Source organism: Loxodonta africana, chromosome 2 (genome assembly GCF_030014295.1).
Source record: "Loxodonta africana isolate mLoxAfr1 chromosome 2, mLoxAfr1.hap2, whole genome shotgun sequence".
NCBI lineage: Eukaryota > Metazoa > Chordata > Mammalia > Proboscidea > Elephantidae > Loxodonta > Loxodonta africana.
The window spans coordinates 18,259,062-18,277,096 of record NC_087343.1 but is presented as its reverse complement, the minus strand read 5'-3'; the positions used below and the strand labels follow the sequence as shown (position 1 = coordinate 18,277,096).

Below are 18,035 nucleotides of genomic sequence, written 5' to 3'. Positions count from 1 at the left end.
AGCAAGAGGTCATTGAAAAGATAGAAAAGAAAGAAAAGACCAGGAGAGATGTCAGAAGAGACTCTGAAACTTGCTCTTGAACATTGAGCAGCTAAAACAAAAGGAAGGAATGATGAAGTAAAAGAACTGAACAGATTTCAAAGAGAGGCTCAAGAAGACAAAGTAAAGTATTATAATGACATGTGCAAAGAACTGGTGATAGAAAATCAAAAGTGAAGAACACACTCGGCGTTTCTCAAGCTGAAAGAACTGAGGAAAAAATTCAAGCCTGGAGTTGCAATAGTGAAGGATTCTATGGAGAAAATATTGAATGACTGAGGAAGCATCAAAAGAAAATGGAAGGAATACAGACAGACTTTATACCAAAAAGAATCAGTCAATATTCAACCATTTCAAAACTTAATATATGAACAGGAACCGATGGTACTAAAGGAAGAAGTCCAAGATGCTCTGAAGGCATTGGCAAAAAATAAGCCTCCGGGAATTGACAGAATATCAATTGAGATGTTTCAACAAATGGATGCCGTGCTGGAAGTGCTCAGTCATCTATGCCAAGAAATTTGGAAGACAGCTACCTGGCCAACTGACTAGAAGAGATCCATATTTATGCTCGTTCCCAAGAAAGGCAATACAACTGAATGCAGAAATTATCGAACAATATCATTAATGTCACACACGAGTAAAATTTTTCTGAAGATCATTCAAAAGCAGCTGCAGCAGTGTATCAACAGTAAACTGCCAGAAATTCAGGCCAGATTTAGAAGAGGGCATGGAACCAGGGATATCATTGCTGATGTCAGATGGACCCTGACTGAAAGCAGAGAATACCAGAAGGATGTTTACCTGTGTTTTATTGACTATGCAAAGGCATTCGATTGTGTGGATCATAACAAATTACGTATAATATTGTGAAGAATGGGAATTCCAGAACACTTACTTATGCTCATGAGGAACCTGTACATAGATCAAAAGGCAGTTGTTCAGACAGAACAAAGGGATACTGATTGGTTTAAAGTCAGGAAACGTATGCGTCAGGGTTGTATTCTTTCACCATACCTATTCAATCTGTATGTTGAACAAATAATCCGAGAAGTTGGACTATATGAAGAAGAATGGGGCATCAGGATTGGAGGAAGACTCATTAACAACCTGCATTATGCAGATAACACAACCTTGCTTGCTGAAAGTGAAGACGGCTCGAAGCACTTATTGATGAAGATCAAAGACCACTGCCTTCAGTAAGGATCACACCTCAGCATAAAGAAAACAAAAACCCTTACAAATGGACCAATGAGCAACATCATAAGAAACGGAGAAAAGATTGTGGTTGTTAAGGATTTCATTTTATTTGGATCCACAATCAACAGCCATGGAAGCAGCAGTCAAGAAATCAGAAGACGCATTGCACTGGGCAAATCTGCTGCAAAGCACCTCTTTAAAATGTTGAAAAGCAAAGATGTCACCCTGGAGACTAAGGTGTGCCTGACCCAAGCCATGGTATTTTCAATTGCATCATATGCATGGGAACTCTGGACAATGAGTATAGAAGACCAAAAAGAATTGATGCCCTTGAATTGTGGTGTTGGTGAAGAATCTTGGATATACCATGGACTGCCAAAAGAACCAATAAGTCTGTCTTGGAAGAAGTACAACCAGAATGCTCTTTAGAAGCGAGGATGGCAAGACTGGGTTTTACATACTTTGAATATGTTGACAAGAGGGATCAGTCCCTGGAGAAGGATATCATGCTTGGTAAAGTACAGAGTCAGCGGAAAAGAGGAAAACCCTCGATGAGATGTATTGACACAGTGGCTGCAACTATGGGCTCAAGCATAACAATGATTGTGAGGATGGCACAGGACTGGGCAGTGTTTCGTTGTGCAGTACACAGGGTCACTGTGAGCCAGAGTCGATTCAACAGCACCTAACAACAACAACAACAACATAGGCGCCTCGAAAGGAAGGCCTGGTGATCTGCTTCTAAAAGGTCACAGACTTGAAAACCCTATGGAGCAGTTCTACTCCGCACACATGGGGTCGCCATGAATTGGAATAGACTCGACAGCAGCTAACATAGTTGCTACACGAGAAAGGCAAAGTACAAAGAGACAGGATAGTGTAGTCTCATCTTTACTTTAAATATAAATACATTTCAATCAATTGTTGAATAAATATTTACTTAAAACTAGTTGTTGTCAATTCCAATGACCTGTATGTGTCCAAGTAGAACTTTGCTCCACGGGTTTCAATGGCTGATTTTTCAGAAGAACCTCACCAGGCCTTTTCTCCAAAGCACCTCTGGGTGGACTGAAACCTCCAACCTTTCTGTTGTGCCTGGCAATATATTGCTGAAGCTTTTCTACAGTGCCTGACAACAGATTTCTGAAGAAAAGCAGCCGTTGAAAACCCTAGGCAGAACAGCTCTATTCTGACACACATGGAGTCACGAGTCAGAGTCAACTTGATGGCAAACTGGTTTGTGGGCACTGCAAAGGAACTGGTTGAACCAAAATTAAAATTCAGATATTGCTTCCCTTTTAATTAATATTGTCTTATTAAAATTACAACTCAAAAGCTTAGTTTTACTTTAAGATTTTAAGGAATCTCATCGTTCAATTTTGAAGTCTAGCAAATGTTAACAGTCATTTAAGGGTCTTTGATTAATGTTTGAACCCATTTACAAACATAATCAATTTATTGCCTTGAAACACTTTCCACTGCACTTATAAATTTAATATTTTATTTTCTTTCTAGTTTTAATTTTTTTCTGACCAACTTTCCTAAGCTCTGAAGTATTTATTAGAAATGTTAAAAATTATAGTTCTTAAATTCTCTTAAATGTTCCCAAATAGTGTGTATAAGCTTAATGTGATTTAGAACAAATTACAAATCTAAGTTAATTACTGGAGTGGATATTTTTAAACTGAAGTCACGAGGTTAATCTATTGACACATTAAAAATACTTTAGATAATCTTAAACATTATAGGTACTTAGCATAAAAAATACATACATTTCATTTCAAAACTACTGTGAGTTTTTATTTTCTTCATTTCTACACTTAATTCTAAATCTTCTTGAAGCTAAATGTGCTTACCCACTAAGGGAAAACCTTGGCCCTCAAACAATTTTGAGCTTGCCCTCCTAGGGGAGTTTTTAGGGCTACCTGGGCAGAATGAGACTGGTTAATAAACAGCCGAAACCTTTGGGTCGTATAACATATGGAGCTACAGATATCCACTGCAGTTCTTCTTCCCCTCCTGAGTCACGTCCCTTTTTGCTTTTCTTTTTATAGCTAAGGATTGAGTGATAGCGTTACCTAACTTGGAAGTCAGATAGCCTGTGTTGCTACTGTTGTTAGTTGCTGCCAAGTCCATACCAATTCATGGCAACCCCATGTGTGTGGAGCAGTACTGTAGGGTTTTCAAGACTATGATCTTTCAGAAGTAGATCACCAAGCCTGTTTTCTGAGGGATTTCTGGGTGGGTTTTTTGGCTAGTAGTCAAGTGCTTTTAACCTCCAATAATGGTGACTTATCCACATGATTCGATTTAACAAATACATGTACTGCTTTAAGGACCCAGGGTGGCATAGTGGTTAAGAGCTCGGTGGTCAGTGGTCAGTGGTTCAAACCCCACAAGCCACTCTGGGGGAGAAATTTGTGGCAGATTGCTTCCATAAAGATTGCAGCCTTGGAAACGCTATGGGATAATTCTTCTCTGCCTTATAGGATCGCCATGAGTAAGAACCAACTCTATGGCATTTGATTTGGTTTTGGAAGTACTGCCTGAATCTACTCTCAATTCTTTTCACATTCTCCCTCTCTAATAGAAGGATAATTTTACAGATATTAAAGTTGCGTAGGTTGGGATTTTGGAATACCCTATGGCTTTGTCTGGGAAGAGCAATGAGAAGCAAAGGAATGATGTTAAACAACAGTATGATATGAACAGTGTCTTAGTTTCCTGGTCAGCAGTTCAAATCCACCAGGCACTCCTTGGAAACTCTATGAGGCAGTTCTACTCTGTCCTATAGGGTCACTATGAGTTGGAATCTACTCGACGGCAATGGGTTTGGTTTTTGGTTCTTAGTTTCCTAGTGCCTCTGTAACACAAAAGTGGGTACCTTTAAAAAACAGAAATTTATTTTCTCACAGTTCTGGTGGCTACAAGTCTGAATGCAGGGCCATGATCTCTCTGTGTGTCAGCTTTAAGAGATCTTTCCTTGTCTTTCTCAGCTTCTGTTAGCCCCAGGCATTCCTTGGCTTGTAGACAGATCTTCCCATGGTATCTTCCCCTGTGTGTGACTCTGCCCTTGTCTGTTCTCCCCTTTTATAAACTCCACTTAGAAGGGGTTAGGACTAGGGCTCGCCCTACTCTGCTGTGACTTAACTAATATCATCAAAGAATGACCCTGTCTCCCCAAACCAGATCACATTCACAGGGATGAGGTTAGGAGTTACATACCTTTTGGGGGGACATAATTCAACCCATAGTAGCTCTTAATCAGAGATATGAATGTAAAAGTGAACCCAAGATGATCTGGTCAATAGTAAAAGAATAGAAGAATAGAGAAGTCAACAGAAAGAGGAAGAAATTGAATTTAGCAAAGCTATTGCTGTGAGTCATACCTGATTTACGGCTTAACCCCTCAGGCATAGATTCTCAGCCCAGAACAGGAATTCAGCAGGAATCCTCAGAGCCCTGTACTGGTTTGGGAGCTGGCTGTCTGGGCCTCAGACGATGCATGCATAAAACCACTGGCAACCTCAGGCTGTGGCTCCAGACAGCTAGTGGATTAAGGAGAAAACTTTTTCATTGCTGCTAAATTAAACATGATCCAAATCCTCATATGACTAATATTTTTCCCCATTAAAGGGTGATTTACTGGGAAGAAGAAATGGACATTGGGAGAAACAGCAAAGTGAGTGAACATGAATGTGTAGAAGGAGGAAAATGCACTGATTCAGCCTCTGTTTGCTGGTGAATCACCCCCTATAGAATTATCACTAACAATGAGAAAGCATATTTATCAAGAAGATAGTGTGCTACACAGTCTATGAACCAAAGCCAAGGAACCAGCTACTGTCTCCTATTTTCCCCATGTGGACATATTCCAAAATTCAGAGAGCAGAGAGGAGGGTCTCTGTTGTTCATATTACCCTCAAATGAAAACTTCATTACTGTGAGGTATTATATTCCAGAAGCTTTATCTCCAGTGCCTTTAAGCTGCAAAACTGAATATTTCATCTGACATGAACAGCCCATAATAACTTGTGGTTTGAGCCATTACAGAATCACAAAAAACCAAACCCAGTGCCGACAAGTTGATTCTGACTCATAGCAACCCTATAGGACAGAGTAGAACTGCCCCATAGAGTTTCCAAGGAGCACCTGGTGGATTTGAACTGCCGACCCTTGGGTTAACAGCTGTAGCACTTAACCGCTATGCCACCAGGGTTTCCCAAAAGGCAACCTAAATCACTCAAAGAATATCAGGTCAAATTACATCAAGATGGCAGATTGAGAACATAGATGCTTCTTCTTCTGCTCCAAGTACCCAGGAAAATGGAAAAGTGTGTGTGTGTGTGTGTGTGTACCAAAAAGTAATTACTGGCATTATAAAACAAGAAATATCAATGGACCAAGAATTTGGCTAATTCCCTAAAGATGGAAGGCAAGTGAGATTGGTTGACAGAACAACACAAGATCCTAAAGCTCAGCCCAAGAGAAGAAAATTGAAAATTAGGATCAGAGCCCAAAGTAGGCTCTGAGCTTGTAAGTGGCAGTAATAGTGAAGAGGGGAAGCCAGCAGGGTTATGAGGCTGCACTGGGAGCCACTTAGAGCCATAGGGTGGCTCCACCCTGCTCTCCTTTCACCATCTTCCTCACTCCACACTTCCACTTCAAGCAGAAAAAACCAAAGGCATTTACGCCTAGGCTGTAACAGAGTAGTTGGGTTGGAGGGGCTGGGTTGTTCCAACAGTAACTTTTGACAAGTAAGAGAAAAAGGAAGCCCCCATGGCCAAAGACAAAGCACCCCCTTTCTCCAAAATCACCGGAGGCAAGCCACAGGAAATAGAAACACGATCACACACATGTAAATGGGGAATCTCAAATTTTCTAATGGTGACATAAGTAAGAAGAACAAAATATTTAAGAAAAGCTAACGCTTTAACCACCACCTGCCTGTCTGTTTTGCTGTGTTGGTTTGCATGTTGCTGTGATGCTGGAAACTATGCCACCAATACTTCAAATACCAGCAGGATCACCCATGGTGGACACAGGTTTCAGCAGAGTTCCAGACTAGGAATAAGGACCTGGCAATCTACTTCTGTAAAGAATTGGCCAGTGAAAACCTTATGAATAGAAAATGTTGAGAGGCGAGGCCAAGATGGTGAAGCAGTCAGAAGCTTCCAGTGAACCCTCTTACAACAAAGACCCGAAAAAAACAAGTGAAACGATTATATTGATGACAAGCTAGGAGCTCTGAACATCAAAAGCAAAGTTAGAACACAGACCGAGCAGCAGGGGGAGGGAGAGATGGTTCAGAAGTGGAGAGAAGTTGATGACCAGAATCGACAGGAACCCTCAGGCACTATTCCCAGGAGTTACTGGGGCAGACTGATGGTAGCGTTCAGCTGCAGTTTCCTCAGGGAGACACAGCCAGCCACACAGGCTACTCACACCTCCAGAACCAGAGAAGGACGGTACTCTCGGCAAAAGTTAAGTACTTGCGTATGTTTTACCGCACCCCCAGCCCCCAAGCCAGCTTTGGTGGCTGTTGATTTCCCTGGGCCAGAGATAGGGCTTGATGAGCATTCTGAGCCATTCTCCCATACTTGGAGAAGGAATGAATTCACAATTGGGGGAAAAGATAATCTGCCAGCTCCACTAACCTGGAGAGCTCAGGACAGAAGCAGCTCCTGTCCAGGCATAAATGGTCTATGGATTTTGAATACCTTTTCGCCCTGCATGGACCTGTGTGGGCCTATTTCAGAATAGGCTCTTGTTGGCAAACTGCAACTGTTTCAGCTATTCAGTGGACAGGTGGGTGTTTGATGTTAAATACCACTTTGCCTATTAAACAGGGTCCTCACCTACACACATCAGCAGCCTAAGGACTAATGGCTCCACTCACATCACTCAGCCACCTGCAAAAGGGGTCCAAGGATAGGTGGTACCTCCCAGTCCTTACAACCAAAAGCATTGGGTGCCCAGGGTCTGTCTGCAGAACCCACCCACCTGTATACTCTAGGGAACACGGATGTGCTTTCTTCACAGATGCTCGGGAGATGGTTGTCAGCCCCCTGCCTTGTTCAGAGTATGACCCCCTGCTGCAATCAGATACCGGTGTCTACACCAATCACCCCACCCCTCTAAGACTGTAGGACAGAGCCTGTACCACACACTTGATGACCAACTACCTGGACACCTGAGCTGAATCCATACAAGAAAAGTGATAGGCTGATATAACTGATAACAGCCCTAGCCAGCTGGTGACGGGAGTTAGAGCTTCAAAGGCAAAAATAATCAAGCTAGCTCACTTATGCAACCTATTTGGGCATGGCAAAACAAAACAAAGCACGAAGCTGGGATACAGTAAGCAAAAACAAAATAAACTAATACAATAACTTATAGATGGCTCAGAGACAACAGTCATTATCAAATCACATAAAGAAGCAGACCATGATGGCTTCAACTAGCTCTCAAAACAAAGACTCAAGCGATCTTCCAGATGAAAGTGCCTTGCTGGAATTACCACATGCAGAATACAAAAGATTAATATCCAGAACTCTTCAAGAAAATCAGGAAGGAGATCAGACGATACACAGAACAAGCCAAGGAACACACAGATAAAGCCATTGAAAAATTAAAAAGGTTATTCAAGAACATAATGAAAAATTTAATAAGCTTCAAGAATCCATAGAGAGACAGCAATCACAAATTCAGAAGAGTAACAATAAAATTACAGAATTAGACAACTCGATAAAAAGTCAGAGGAGCAGAATTGAGCAAGTGGAAGGCAGAATTGGTGAGACTGAAGATAAAGCCCTTGGCACCAATATATTTGAAGAAAAATCTGACAAAAGAATTTTTAAAAATGAAGAAACCTTAAGAATTATGTGGGACTCTATCAAGAGAAATAACCTACGAGTGATTGGAGTACCAGAGCAGGGGGGATAACAGAAAATACAGAGAGAATTGTTGAAGATTTCTTGGCAGAAAACTTCCCTGATATTGTGAAAGATGAGAAGATATCTACCCAAAATGCTCATCGAACTCCACGTAAGGTAGATTTTAAAAGAAAGTCATCAAGGCATATTATAATCAAGCTTGCCAAAACCAAAGATAAAGAGAGAATTTAAGAGCAGTGAGGGATAAACAAAAAGTCACCTTTTCAACTTTGACGAAGGACAGTCAATAAGAATAAGCTCAGACTACTTGGCGGAAACCATGCAGGCAAGAAGGCAATAGGATGACTTATATAAAGCATTTAAGGAAAAAAATTGCCAACAAGAATCATATATCCAGCAAAACTGTCTCTGAAATATGAAGGTGAAATTAGGACATTTCCAGATAAACAGAAGTTTAGGGAATTCGTAAAAACCAAACCAAAACCACAAAAAATACAAAAGGGAGTTCTTTGGTTAGAAAATCAATAATATCAATAATAAGACCCTATGGAGCAGCTCTACTGTGTCATAAGTCAGAATCAACTCGATAACAACCAACAACAGTCACATTAGATCAGTCAGATTGATACCGCCCCCCAGTCCCATCCTATGTTGATTGAAGATCATACCTAAAGAAAAATAATTGAAAGTTCTTTCCAAAGTTTGTTCAGAAAAAATAAAAATAGGCAAGATATAGGGCCAACTTTGATGGAAAGATAATTCTAAACAATAGATCAATTAAAAATTTGAAAACAAAAAGAGTTTCTAAAGAGTCAGAAGAAGTACTCAGATTCATGAGGAAGGAGTAGATACTCTTATGGGAAGGATCAATCCAAATTTTATATATGATTCACAACTTCTGGCAAAAGTTTCAAGGCCATTTTGGAAGAAACAGAAAAAAAGTAAGTTTCTCAGTCCAGAGATCCAAAATCATGACTGCTTAGAGTCTGGGGCCTTAAAAGCTTATAATTGGCCAACTAAGATACAACAATTGTCTGGAGCAAAAGAGAAAGAAAGAAACTCAAGAATCAGAGAAGGAACAGGACTCATTTTCTCCATGAGCCACAGCCTCCTATATTTGAGACCAGAACAACTAGATGGCTCTCGGGTGCCACTATAGAACATTCTGATCAGGGTCACAATAAATGGATCCTGACAGAAAGGGAGAAAAATGTGGAGCAGAACTCTCAAAATTCTCAGAGAATCCAGACTTCCAGACCCATTGAGACTGGCAGAATCCCTGAGACTGTTGCCTTGAGATACTCTTTAAACCTTGAACAGAAACTATCTCCTGAAGTCACCTTTTAACTAAACAGCAGGTTAGCTTGAAAACGAAAGAATGCCACCCTTGAATACTGTGCTTTTTTAAAAAAAATTACATGAGACCACATGGACAACAGTTACTCTAAAGATTGGATGAGAAGGTTGGGGGACAGTGAGACTACATTAATGGAAACAGAGTAACTAGAATGGAAATAATGAGAATGTTGACACAGTGTGAAGAATATAAACAAATGTCACTGAAAATTATGTGTAGAAATTGTTGAATGGCAATCTGTTTTGCTATGTACACTTTCACCAAAAATGCAATAAAATATATACGTATTTTTTAAATGATGACTGTTTTACCTGCAAGAGGTAAAAAGATAGGTTTATAGTTTGGATTAAAATATCTCTCTGGTATTCTGTTTTCAACCAGGATCCATCTGACATCAGCTATGATATCCTTTGTTCCAAGTCTGTTTCTGAATCTGACTTGAATTTCTGGCTGTTCCTTGTAAATGTACTACTATAACTGTTTTTAAATGATCTTCAGCAAAATTTTACTTGTGTGTGATTTTAATGATATTGTTTGATAATTTCCCCATTCTGTTGGATCACCGCTCTTTGGAATGGGTACAAATACGGATTTCTTCCAGTCAGTAGGCCAGGTACTTGTCTTCCACATTTCTTGCCATAGACAAGCGAGCACTTCCAGGGCTGTATACATTTGTTGAAACATTCAATTTGTATTCTGTCAATTCCTGGAGGCTTGTTTTTTGCTAGTGCTTTCAGTGCAACTTGGGCCTTTCCCTTCATTACCATCAGTTCTTGATCATATGCTACCTGCTGAAATGGTTGAATGTCAACAAGTTCTTTTTGGTACAGTAACTCCGTGTATTCCTTTCAGCCTTTTGATGCTTCCTGCATCTTTCAATATTCTCCCCATAGAATACTTCAGTATTGCAACTTGAGGCTTGAACTTTTTCTTCAATTTTTTTCAGTTTGAGAAATGCCAACGTGTCCTTCCTTTTTGGTTTTCTATCTCCAGGTCTTTGCACATTTCATTACAATACTTTGTCTTCTCCAGCTGCTCTTTGAAATATTCTATTTAGTTGTTTTACTTCATCATTTCTTCCTTTTGAAAAAGCATTCAGCTGTGTGGAATAACATGGCGAAGAATGGGAATTCCTGAACACTTAATTGTGCACATGAGGAACCTGTACGTAGATCAAGAGGCAATCATTCAAACAGAATAAGGGAATAGTGCATGGTTCAAAGTAAGAAAAGGTGTGCATCAGGGTTGTATTCTTTCACCATACCTATTCAATTTTATGCTGAGCAAATAATCCAAGAAGCTGGACTTCATAAAGAAGAACAGGGCATCAGAATTGGAGAAAGACTCATTAACAACCTACGTTATGCACATGACACAACTTTGCTTGCTGAAAGTGAGGAGGACTTGAAGCATTTACTGACAAAGATCGAAGGCTGCAGCCTTCAGTATGGATTACATCTCAACATAAAGAAAACAAAAATCTTCACAACTGGACCAACAAGCAACATCATGACAAATGGAGAAAAGATTGAAGTTGTCAAGGATTTCGTTTTACTTGTATCCACAATCGACAGCCATGGAAGCAGCAGTCAAGAAATCAAAAGACACATTGCATTGGGCAAATCTGCTGCAAAGGACCTCTTCAAAGTGTTAAAGAGCAAAGATGTCACCCTGGAGACTAAGGTGTGCCTGACCCAAGCCATGGTGTTTTCAGTCTCCTCCTATGCATGCGAAAGCTGGACCATGATGAATAAGGAAGACTGAAGAAGAATTGATGCCTTTGAATTATGGTGTTGACAAAGAATATTGAATATACCATGGACTGCCAAAAGAAAGAACAAATCTGTCTTGGAAGAAGTACAACCAGAATGCTCCTTAGAAGCAAGGATGGCAAGACTATGTCTCACATAATTTGGACATGTTATCAGGAGGGACCAGTCCCTAGAGAAGGACGTCATGCTTGGTAAAGTAGAGGGTTATTGAAAAAGACGAAGCCTGTCAAGAAGATGGATTGACACAGTGGCTGCAATAATGAGTTCAATCATTAGATAGTGAGGATGGCGTATTACGTTCTGTTGTACATAGGGTCGCTATGAGTCGGAACTTACTTGAAGGCACCTAACAACAACAACAACAACACAGTTTGAGTTACAGAATTTGCTTTGGGATCTAGAGTTATATTAGTAACATTGCTGAAAATAATTCCAAAAGCAAAAACTGTTCTTATTTTGTCCTGGAGTGCCTTTTTAATTGTTACCAAAACTCACTATTGCAAAGAATTTATGTCATGTTCTCCTTTGCTAAAGGCTAATACAGTACTGTGCTAGGCACGGTGCTAAATGCTTTACATGTCTTATCTCACTTAATCCTCATATCTCTAGGAAATAAGTTACATTCAAAAAAAAACCATTGCAATCAAGCCTATTCCAACCCATAGTGACCCTCATAGGACAGAGTAGAACCTCCCCATAGGGTTTCCAAGGAGCGGCTGGTGGATTTAAACTGCCAGCCTTTTGGTTAGCAGCCTGAGCTCTTAATCACTTTTACAGAAACTGAAGCATGGAGAGGTTAGATAGCTTGCCTGACAAGTCTGTTAACGGTAGTAAATCCAAGACTCATCCTGGTGTATCTGTATACCTGTGATGTGGACTTCTGTGCAACATAGTTTCTCACAATCCAGAGAGGCCCAGAATCTTCACAGCTTTTCCAGGGAGTTTTTAAAAAGGAGGGAGGGAGAGAGACAGTCTTCAGACCAACCCTACCTGTATGGCGTCAGCTTTGTAAACTCATATGGACCTTTTCCTCCATTTACAAATGGAGAATAATATTTCTGTCCTTCCTTCAATCTTTTTACTTCCCTTCCTGAAAGACAACACCCCAGTGAGCTCAAAATAAAAATATATTTGGTCATATTCATAGCAAGACAAGAAAGTAAAAGATTAAAAATGATTTTATTTAAAGAGTAAATTGGGGAGGGCGGGGCCAAGAAGGCTGACTAGGTAGAAGCTACCTCGGATCCCTCTTGCAACAAAGACTCAGAAAAACAAGTGAATCGATCGCATACATGACAATCTACCAACCCTGACCATCAAACACAGATCTAAAGAGTTGACCTGAGTGACAGAGACTGAGAACGAACAACCACGGGGAAGCAGTGACTGTTTTTGGAGTCTGGAGCCAGCGTCCCAGTCAGGAAACCTTGGCGCCGGGCTTTGGACTGAGCACAGAGGAGCTGAGCATGGCATCCTGAGACGGCGCAAACACGGGACGCAGCCCTAGCCCCCAGAAGTGACCTCAGGGGAAGCCCAGCCAGTGCATGCAGGCAGCGCAGCGATGCCACTGACAGGAGGAGAAGTCACCGGGAGGCAGCGACTGGTTTTGGAGCCTGGAGTGTGGCGTCCCAGCCGGGGAACCTTGGCGCTGGGCTTTGGACTGGGAGCTGAGGAACTGACTATGGCTTCTGACACAGCACAAGCACGGGACGTGGGCCTGATCCTTGGGGGTAATCTCGACCCAGCCAATGCACACAGGCTACACACCCCTTAGGAATCTCAGATAAAACAGTCCTCACCAAGAAAGATAAGTAGCTTTGTCTATATTCCGGGGTACTACTCTCTCCTATGTATCTGATCCCTCCCCTCCCCTTCCCAGGTGGCTTCATTAACATTGGAATTTCCTGAGCCAGAGAGTGAAGTGTGCTGCAGTTTTTCTTTCTTTTTTTTTTTTTTTTTTTTTGGTCTTTCCCTAACCCGTTCTCCTGGCCTGAGAGAAGCAGATACAAAAAACCCAGGGACCAAAAATCCTTCCCTAATTGGACTAATAATACAGAACCAGCTCCAGCCAAGCATATGTGATCCACAGTCTTGGGCTTTCATCCCTACAGGGAACAAGGTGGCTATTATAATGCAAAGGCAATTTTGATAGGGATCTGACCGTAATGGTTTTAGCGGATTACTGGAAGGACAAGTTTCCCAGGTCTGATATCTCTGCATATTCAACAGAGTCCTCACTGACCCACAACAGGGAACTGAGGGCTGAAGCTCCCCCCAGACCACCTAGCCTCCTGCCTTAGGGGTCTATGGAGGGTGACACCTACCAGTCTGTAGAGGTACTGGCATTGGGGGCCTAAGGTACAGCTACAGAGCCCACCCACCAAAGTGCTTTAGGAATAGAGACACACCTACCTCAGTGGCGCTTGGGGGAAGCCTGTCAGCATCCTGCCCCCTTGGAGTGTGAACCCCTGCTGTTACTAGAATCTGGTGCACACAACTATCACCACTACTTCTCTAGGTGGATAGGTGACAGTCTGCACCACACACTTGATGACCCAAAATCAGATTCTACTCAAGAATAGTGAATGGACTCTTAGGCTTATATATCTGGTAACGGCCCAGACCAGCTGGTAATAGGACTTAAGTGATTCAAGGGCTACAACAATCAAGACAGCGCAATCTAGTAGCCCATTTACGTATATTGAAAGAAAACAAAACAAGGTAAGACTCAGTGAGCAAATATAAAATAAATCACTACAATATCCTAGAGATGGCTCGGAGACAGCAGTTGATATCAAACCACATAAAGAAGCAGGCCACGATTGCTTTTACAACTCTCAAAACTAAAGAATCAAAATCTTTCCCAAATGAAGATACAATCCTGGAATTGCCAGATGCAGAATATAAAAAACTAGTTTACAGAATTCTTCAAGACATCAGGGATGACCTCAGAAATGAAATAAGGCAATCTACAGAAAAAGCCAGGGAACACACTGATAAAGCAGTTGAAGAAATCAAAAAGATTATTCAAGAACATAGTGGAAAAATTAATAAGCTGCAAGAACCCATAGAGAGAGAGCATTCAGAAATCCAAAAGATTAACAGTAAAATTACAGAATTAGACAACTCAATAGGAAGTCAGAGGAGCAGACTCGAGCAATTAGAATGCAGGGTGGGGGATCTGGAGGATGAAGGAATTGACACCCATATAGCTGAAAAAAAATCAGATAAAAGAATTTTAAAAAATGAAGAAACCCTAAGAATCATGTGGGACTCTATCAAGAAGAATAACTTATGTGTGATTGGAGTACCAGAACAGGGAGGGATAACAGAAAATACAGAGAGAATAGTTGAAGATCTGTTGGCAGAAAACTTCCCTGACATCTTGAAAGACAAAAGGATATCTATCCAAGGTGCTCATCAAAACCCATTTAAGATTGATCCAAAAAGAAAACCACCAAGACATATTATCATCAAACTTGCCAAAACCAAGGATAAAGAGAAAATTTTAAAAGCAGCCAGGGAGAAAAGAAAGGTCTCCTACAAATGAGAATCAATAAGAATAAGTTCCGACTACTCAGCAGAAACCATGCAGTCAAGGAGACAGTGGGATGACATATATAGAGCACTGAAGGAGAAAAACTGCCTGCCAAGGATCATATATCCAGCAAAACTCTCTCTCAAATATGAAGAAGAAATTAAAACATTTACAGATAAACACAAGCTTAGAGAATTTGCAAAAACCAAACCAAAGCTACAAGAAATACTAAAGGAAATTGTTTGGTCAGAAGATCAATAATATCGGATACCAGCACAACACAAGGTCACACAAAAACAAATTAAGATTAAATTTAAAAAGAAAAAAACGCTCAAAACAGGGAATCGTTGAAGTCAATATGTAAAAGATCAAAATAATCAAAAAGAGGGTCTAAATACAGGAGGCATAGAACTGCCATATGGAGAGGGAAACAAGGCAATATAGGACAATACAACTTAGGTTTTTACTTAGAAAAATAGGGGTAAATATTAAGGTAACCACAAAGAGATAACAACTCCATAACTCAAAATAAAAAACCAAGAAAAACATAACGACTCAGCAAACATAAAGTCAACTACTATGAAAATGAGGAACACACAATTTACAAAGAAAAACGTCTCAGCACAAAAAAAGTAAGCGGAAAAATGAAATTGTCAACAACACACACAAAAAGGCATCAAAATGACAGCACTAAACACATACTTATCTATAATTACACTGAATGTAAATGGACTAAATGCACCAATAAAGAGACAGAGAGTCTCAGACTGGATAAAGAAACACGATCCGTCTATATGCTGCCTACAAGGGACACACCTTAGACTCAGAGACACAAACAAACTAAAACTCAAAGGAGGGAAAAAAATGTATCAAGCAAACAACAAGCAAAAAAGAGCAGCAGTAGCAATATTAATTTCTGACAAAATAGACTTTAAAGTTAAATCCACCACAAAGGATAAAGAAGGACACTACATAATGATTAAAGGGACAATAGACCAGAAAGATATAACCATATTAAATATTTATGTACTCAATGACAGGGCTGCAAGATACATAAAACAAACTTTAACAGAACTGAAAAGTGAGATAGACACCTCCACAATTATAGTAGGAGACTTCAACACACCACTTTCAGAAAAGGACAGGACTTCCAGTAAGAAGCTCAATAGAGACAGGGAAGAACTAATTGCTACAATCAACCAACTTGACCTCATAGACTTATACAGAACACTCCACCCAACAGCTGCGAAGTATACTTTTTTTTCTAGCACACATGGAACATTCTCTAGAATAGACCACATATTAGGTCATAAAACAAACCTTTGCAGAATCCAAAACATCGAAATATTACAAAACATCTTCTCAGACCACAAGGCCATAAAAGTGGAAATCAACAACAGAAAAATTAGGGAAAAGAAATCAAATACTTGGAAAATGAACAATACCCTCCTGAAAAAAGACTGGGTTATAGAAGACATTAAGGAGGGAATAAAGAAATTCAGAGAATGCAACGAGAATGAAAACACTTCCTATCAAAACCTCTGGGACACAGCAAAAGCAGTGCTCAGAGGTCAGTTTATATCAATAAATGCACACATACATAAAGAAGAAAGAGCCAAAATCAGAGAACTGTCCCTACAACTTGAACAAATAGAAAGTGAACAACAAAAGAATCCATCAGGCACCGGAAGAAAACAAATAATAAAAATTAGAGCTGAACTAAATGAATTAGAGCTGAACTAAATGAATTAGAGAACAGAAAAACAATTGAAAGAATTTTTAACAAAGCCAAAAGCTGGTTCTTTAAAAAAATTAACAAAATTGATAAACCATTGGCCAGACTGACTAAAGAAATACAGGAAAGGAAACAAATAACCCGAATAAGAAACGAGATGGGCCACATCACAATAGACCCAACTGAAATTAAAAGAATCATATCAGATTATTACGAAAAATTGTACTCTTAACAAATTTGCAAACCTAGAAGAAATGGATGGATTCCTAGAAAAACACTACCTACATAAACTAACACAATCAGAAGTAGAACAACTAAATAGACCCATAACAAAACAAGAGATTGAAAAGGCAATCAAAAAACTCCCAACAAAAAAAAGCCCTGACACTTGAGACTGTGTTGGCATCTCCTGTCTGGAGAGGAGATAGGAGGGTAGAGAGGATTAGAAACTGGCAAAATTGTCACGAAAGGAGAGACTGGAAAGGCTGACTCATTAGGGGGAGAGTAAGTGGGAGTATGGAATAAGGTTTACATAAGCTTGTATGTGACAGACTGACTTGATTTGTAAACGTTCACTTAAAGCTCAATAAAAATTAATTAGCTCTTTTGCCTTTTCTCTGCCGTTGGGGTGTGTGCGGCCGCCGGCCTTCATTGCCATGTCTTCTCATAAGACTTTCAGGATCAAAAGATTCCTGGCCAAGAAACGAAAGGAGAATCGCCCCATTCCCCAATGGATTCGAATGAAAACTGGTAATAAAATCAGGTACAACTCCAAGAAGAAACATTGGAGAAGAACCAAGCTGGGTCTGTAAGGAGTCGCACATGTGATGGAACACGGCCTTCCCCCTAGCAGGATCTGCTAGCATTTTAGCGAATCAAGTTGGAAATTCCGCTGTAATCTATACAATTGAATATGAATCAGGAAAATTATGGTTTCTTCCTTTTTTTTTTTATGTTTCCACATTAAGTGATTAAGCACACTAATAAATATGTGAGACATTTGATTTGAAAAAAAATTATTAATTTAAAAAAAAAAGCTATCTGCAATGCAATGCTATAAAAAAAAAAAAAAGCCCTGGCCCGGACGGCTTCACTGCAGAGTTCTACCAAACATTCAGAGAAGAGTTAACCCCACTACTACTAAAGGTATTTCAAAGCATAGAAAATGACGGAATACTACTTAACTCATTCTATGAAACCACTATAACCCTGATACCAAAACGAGGTAAAGACACCACAAAAAAAAGAAAATTACAGACCTATACCCCTCATGAACATAGATGCAAAAATCCTCAACAAAAATTCTAGCCAACAGAATTCAACAACATATCAAAAAAATAATCCACCACAACCAAGTGGGATTTATACCAGGTATGCAAGGCTGGTTTAATATTAGAAAAACCATTAATGTAATCCACCATATAAATAAAACAAAAGACAAAAACCACATGATCTTATCAATTGATGCAGAAAAGGCATTTGACAAAGTCCAACACCC

General features: G+C 40.0%; 1 protein-coding gene across 1 annotated transcript; it reads left to right on the top strand.

The window, feature by feature from the left end:
* Positions 1-16,990: 16,990 nt before the first annotated feature.
* LOC100675179 (large ribosomal subunit protein eL39-like) lies at positions 16,991-17,384 on the top strand. The gene has a single exon (XM_064279751.1). The coding sequence runs from the start codon at positions 17,194-17,196 to the stop codon at positions 17,347-17,349; it is 156 nt and encodes a 51-aa protein (XP_064135821.1). The 5' UTR covers positions 16,991-17,193; the 3' UTR covers positions 17,350-17,384.
* The last annotated feature ends 651 nt before the right edge of the window (positions 17,385-18,035 follow it).

Bases quoted from the DNA above. Each gene is read 5' to 3' on its own strand.
- LOC100675179 (XM_064279751.1), top strand. From the start codon at position 17,194: ATGTCTTCTCATAAGACTTTCAGGATCAAAAGATTCCTGGCCAAGAAA.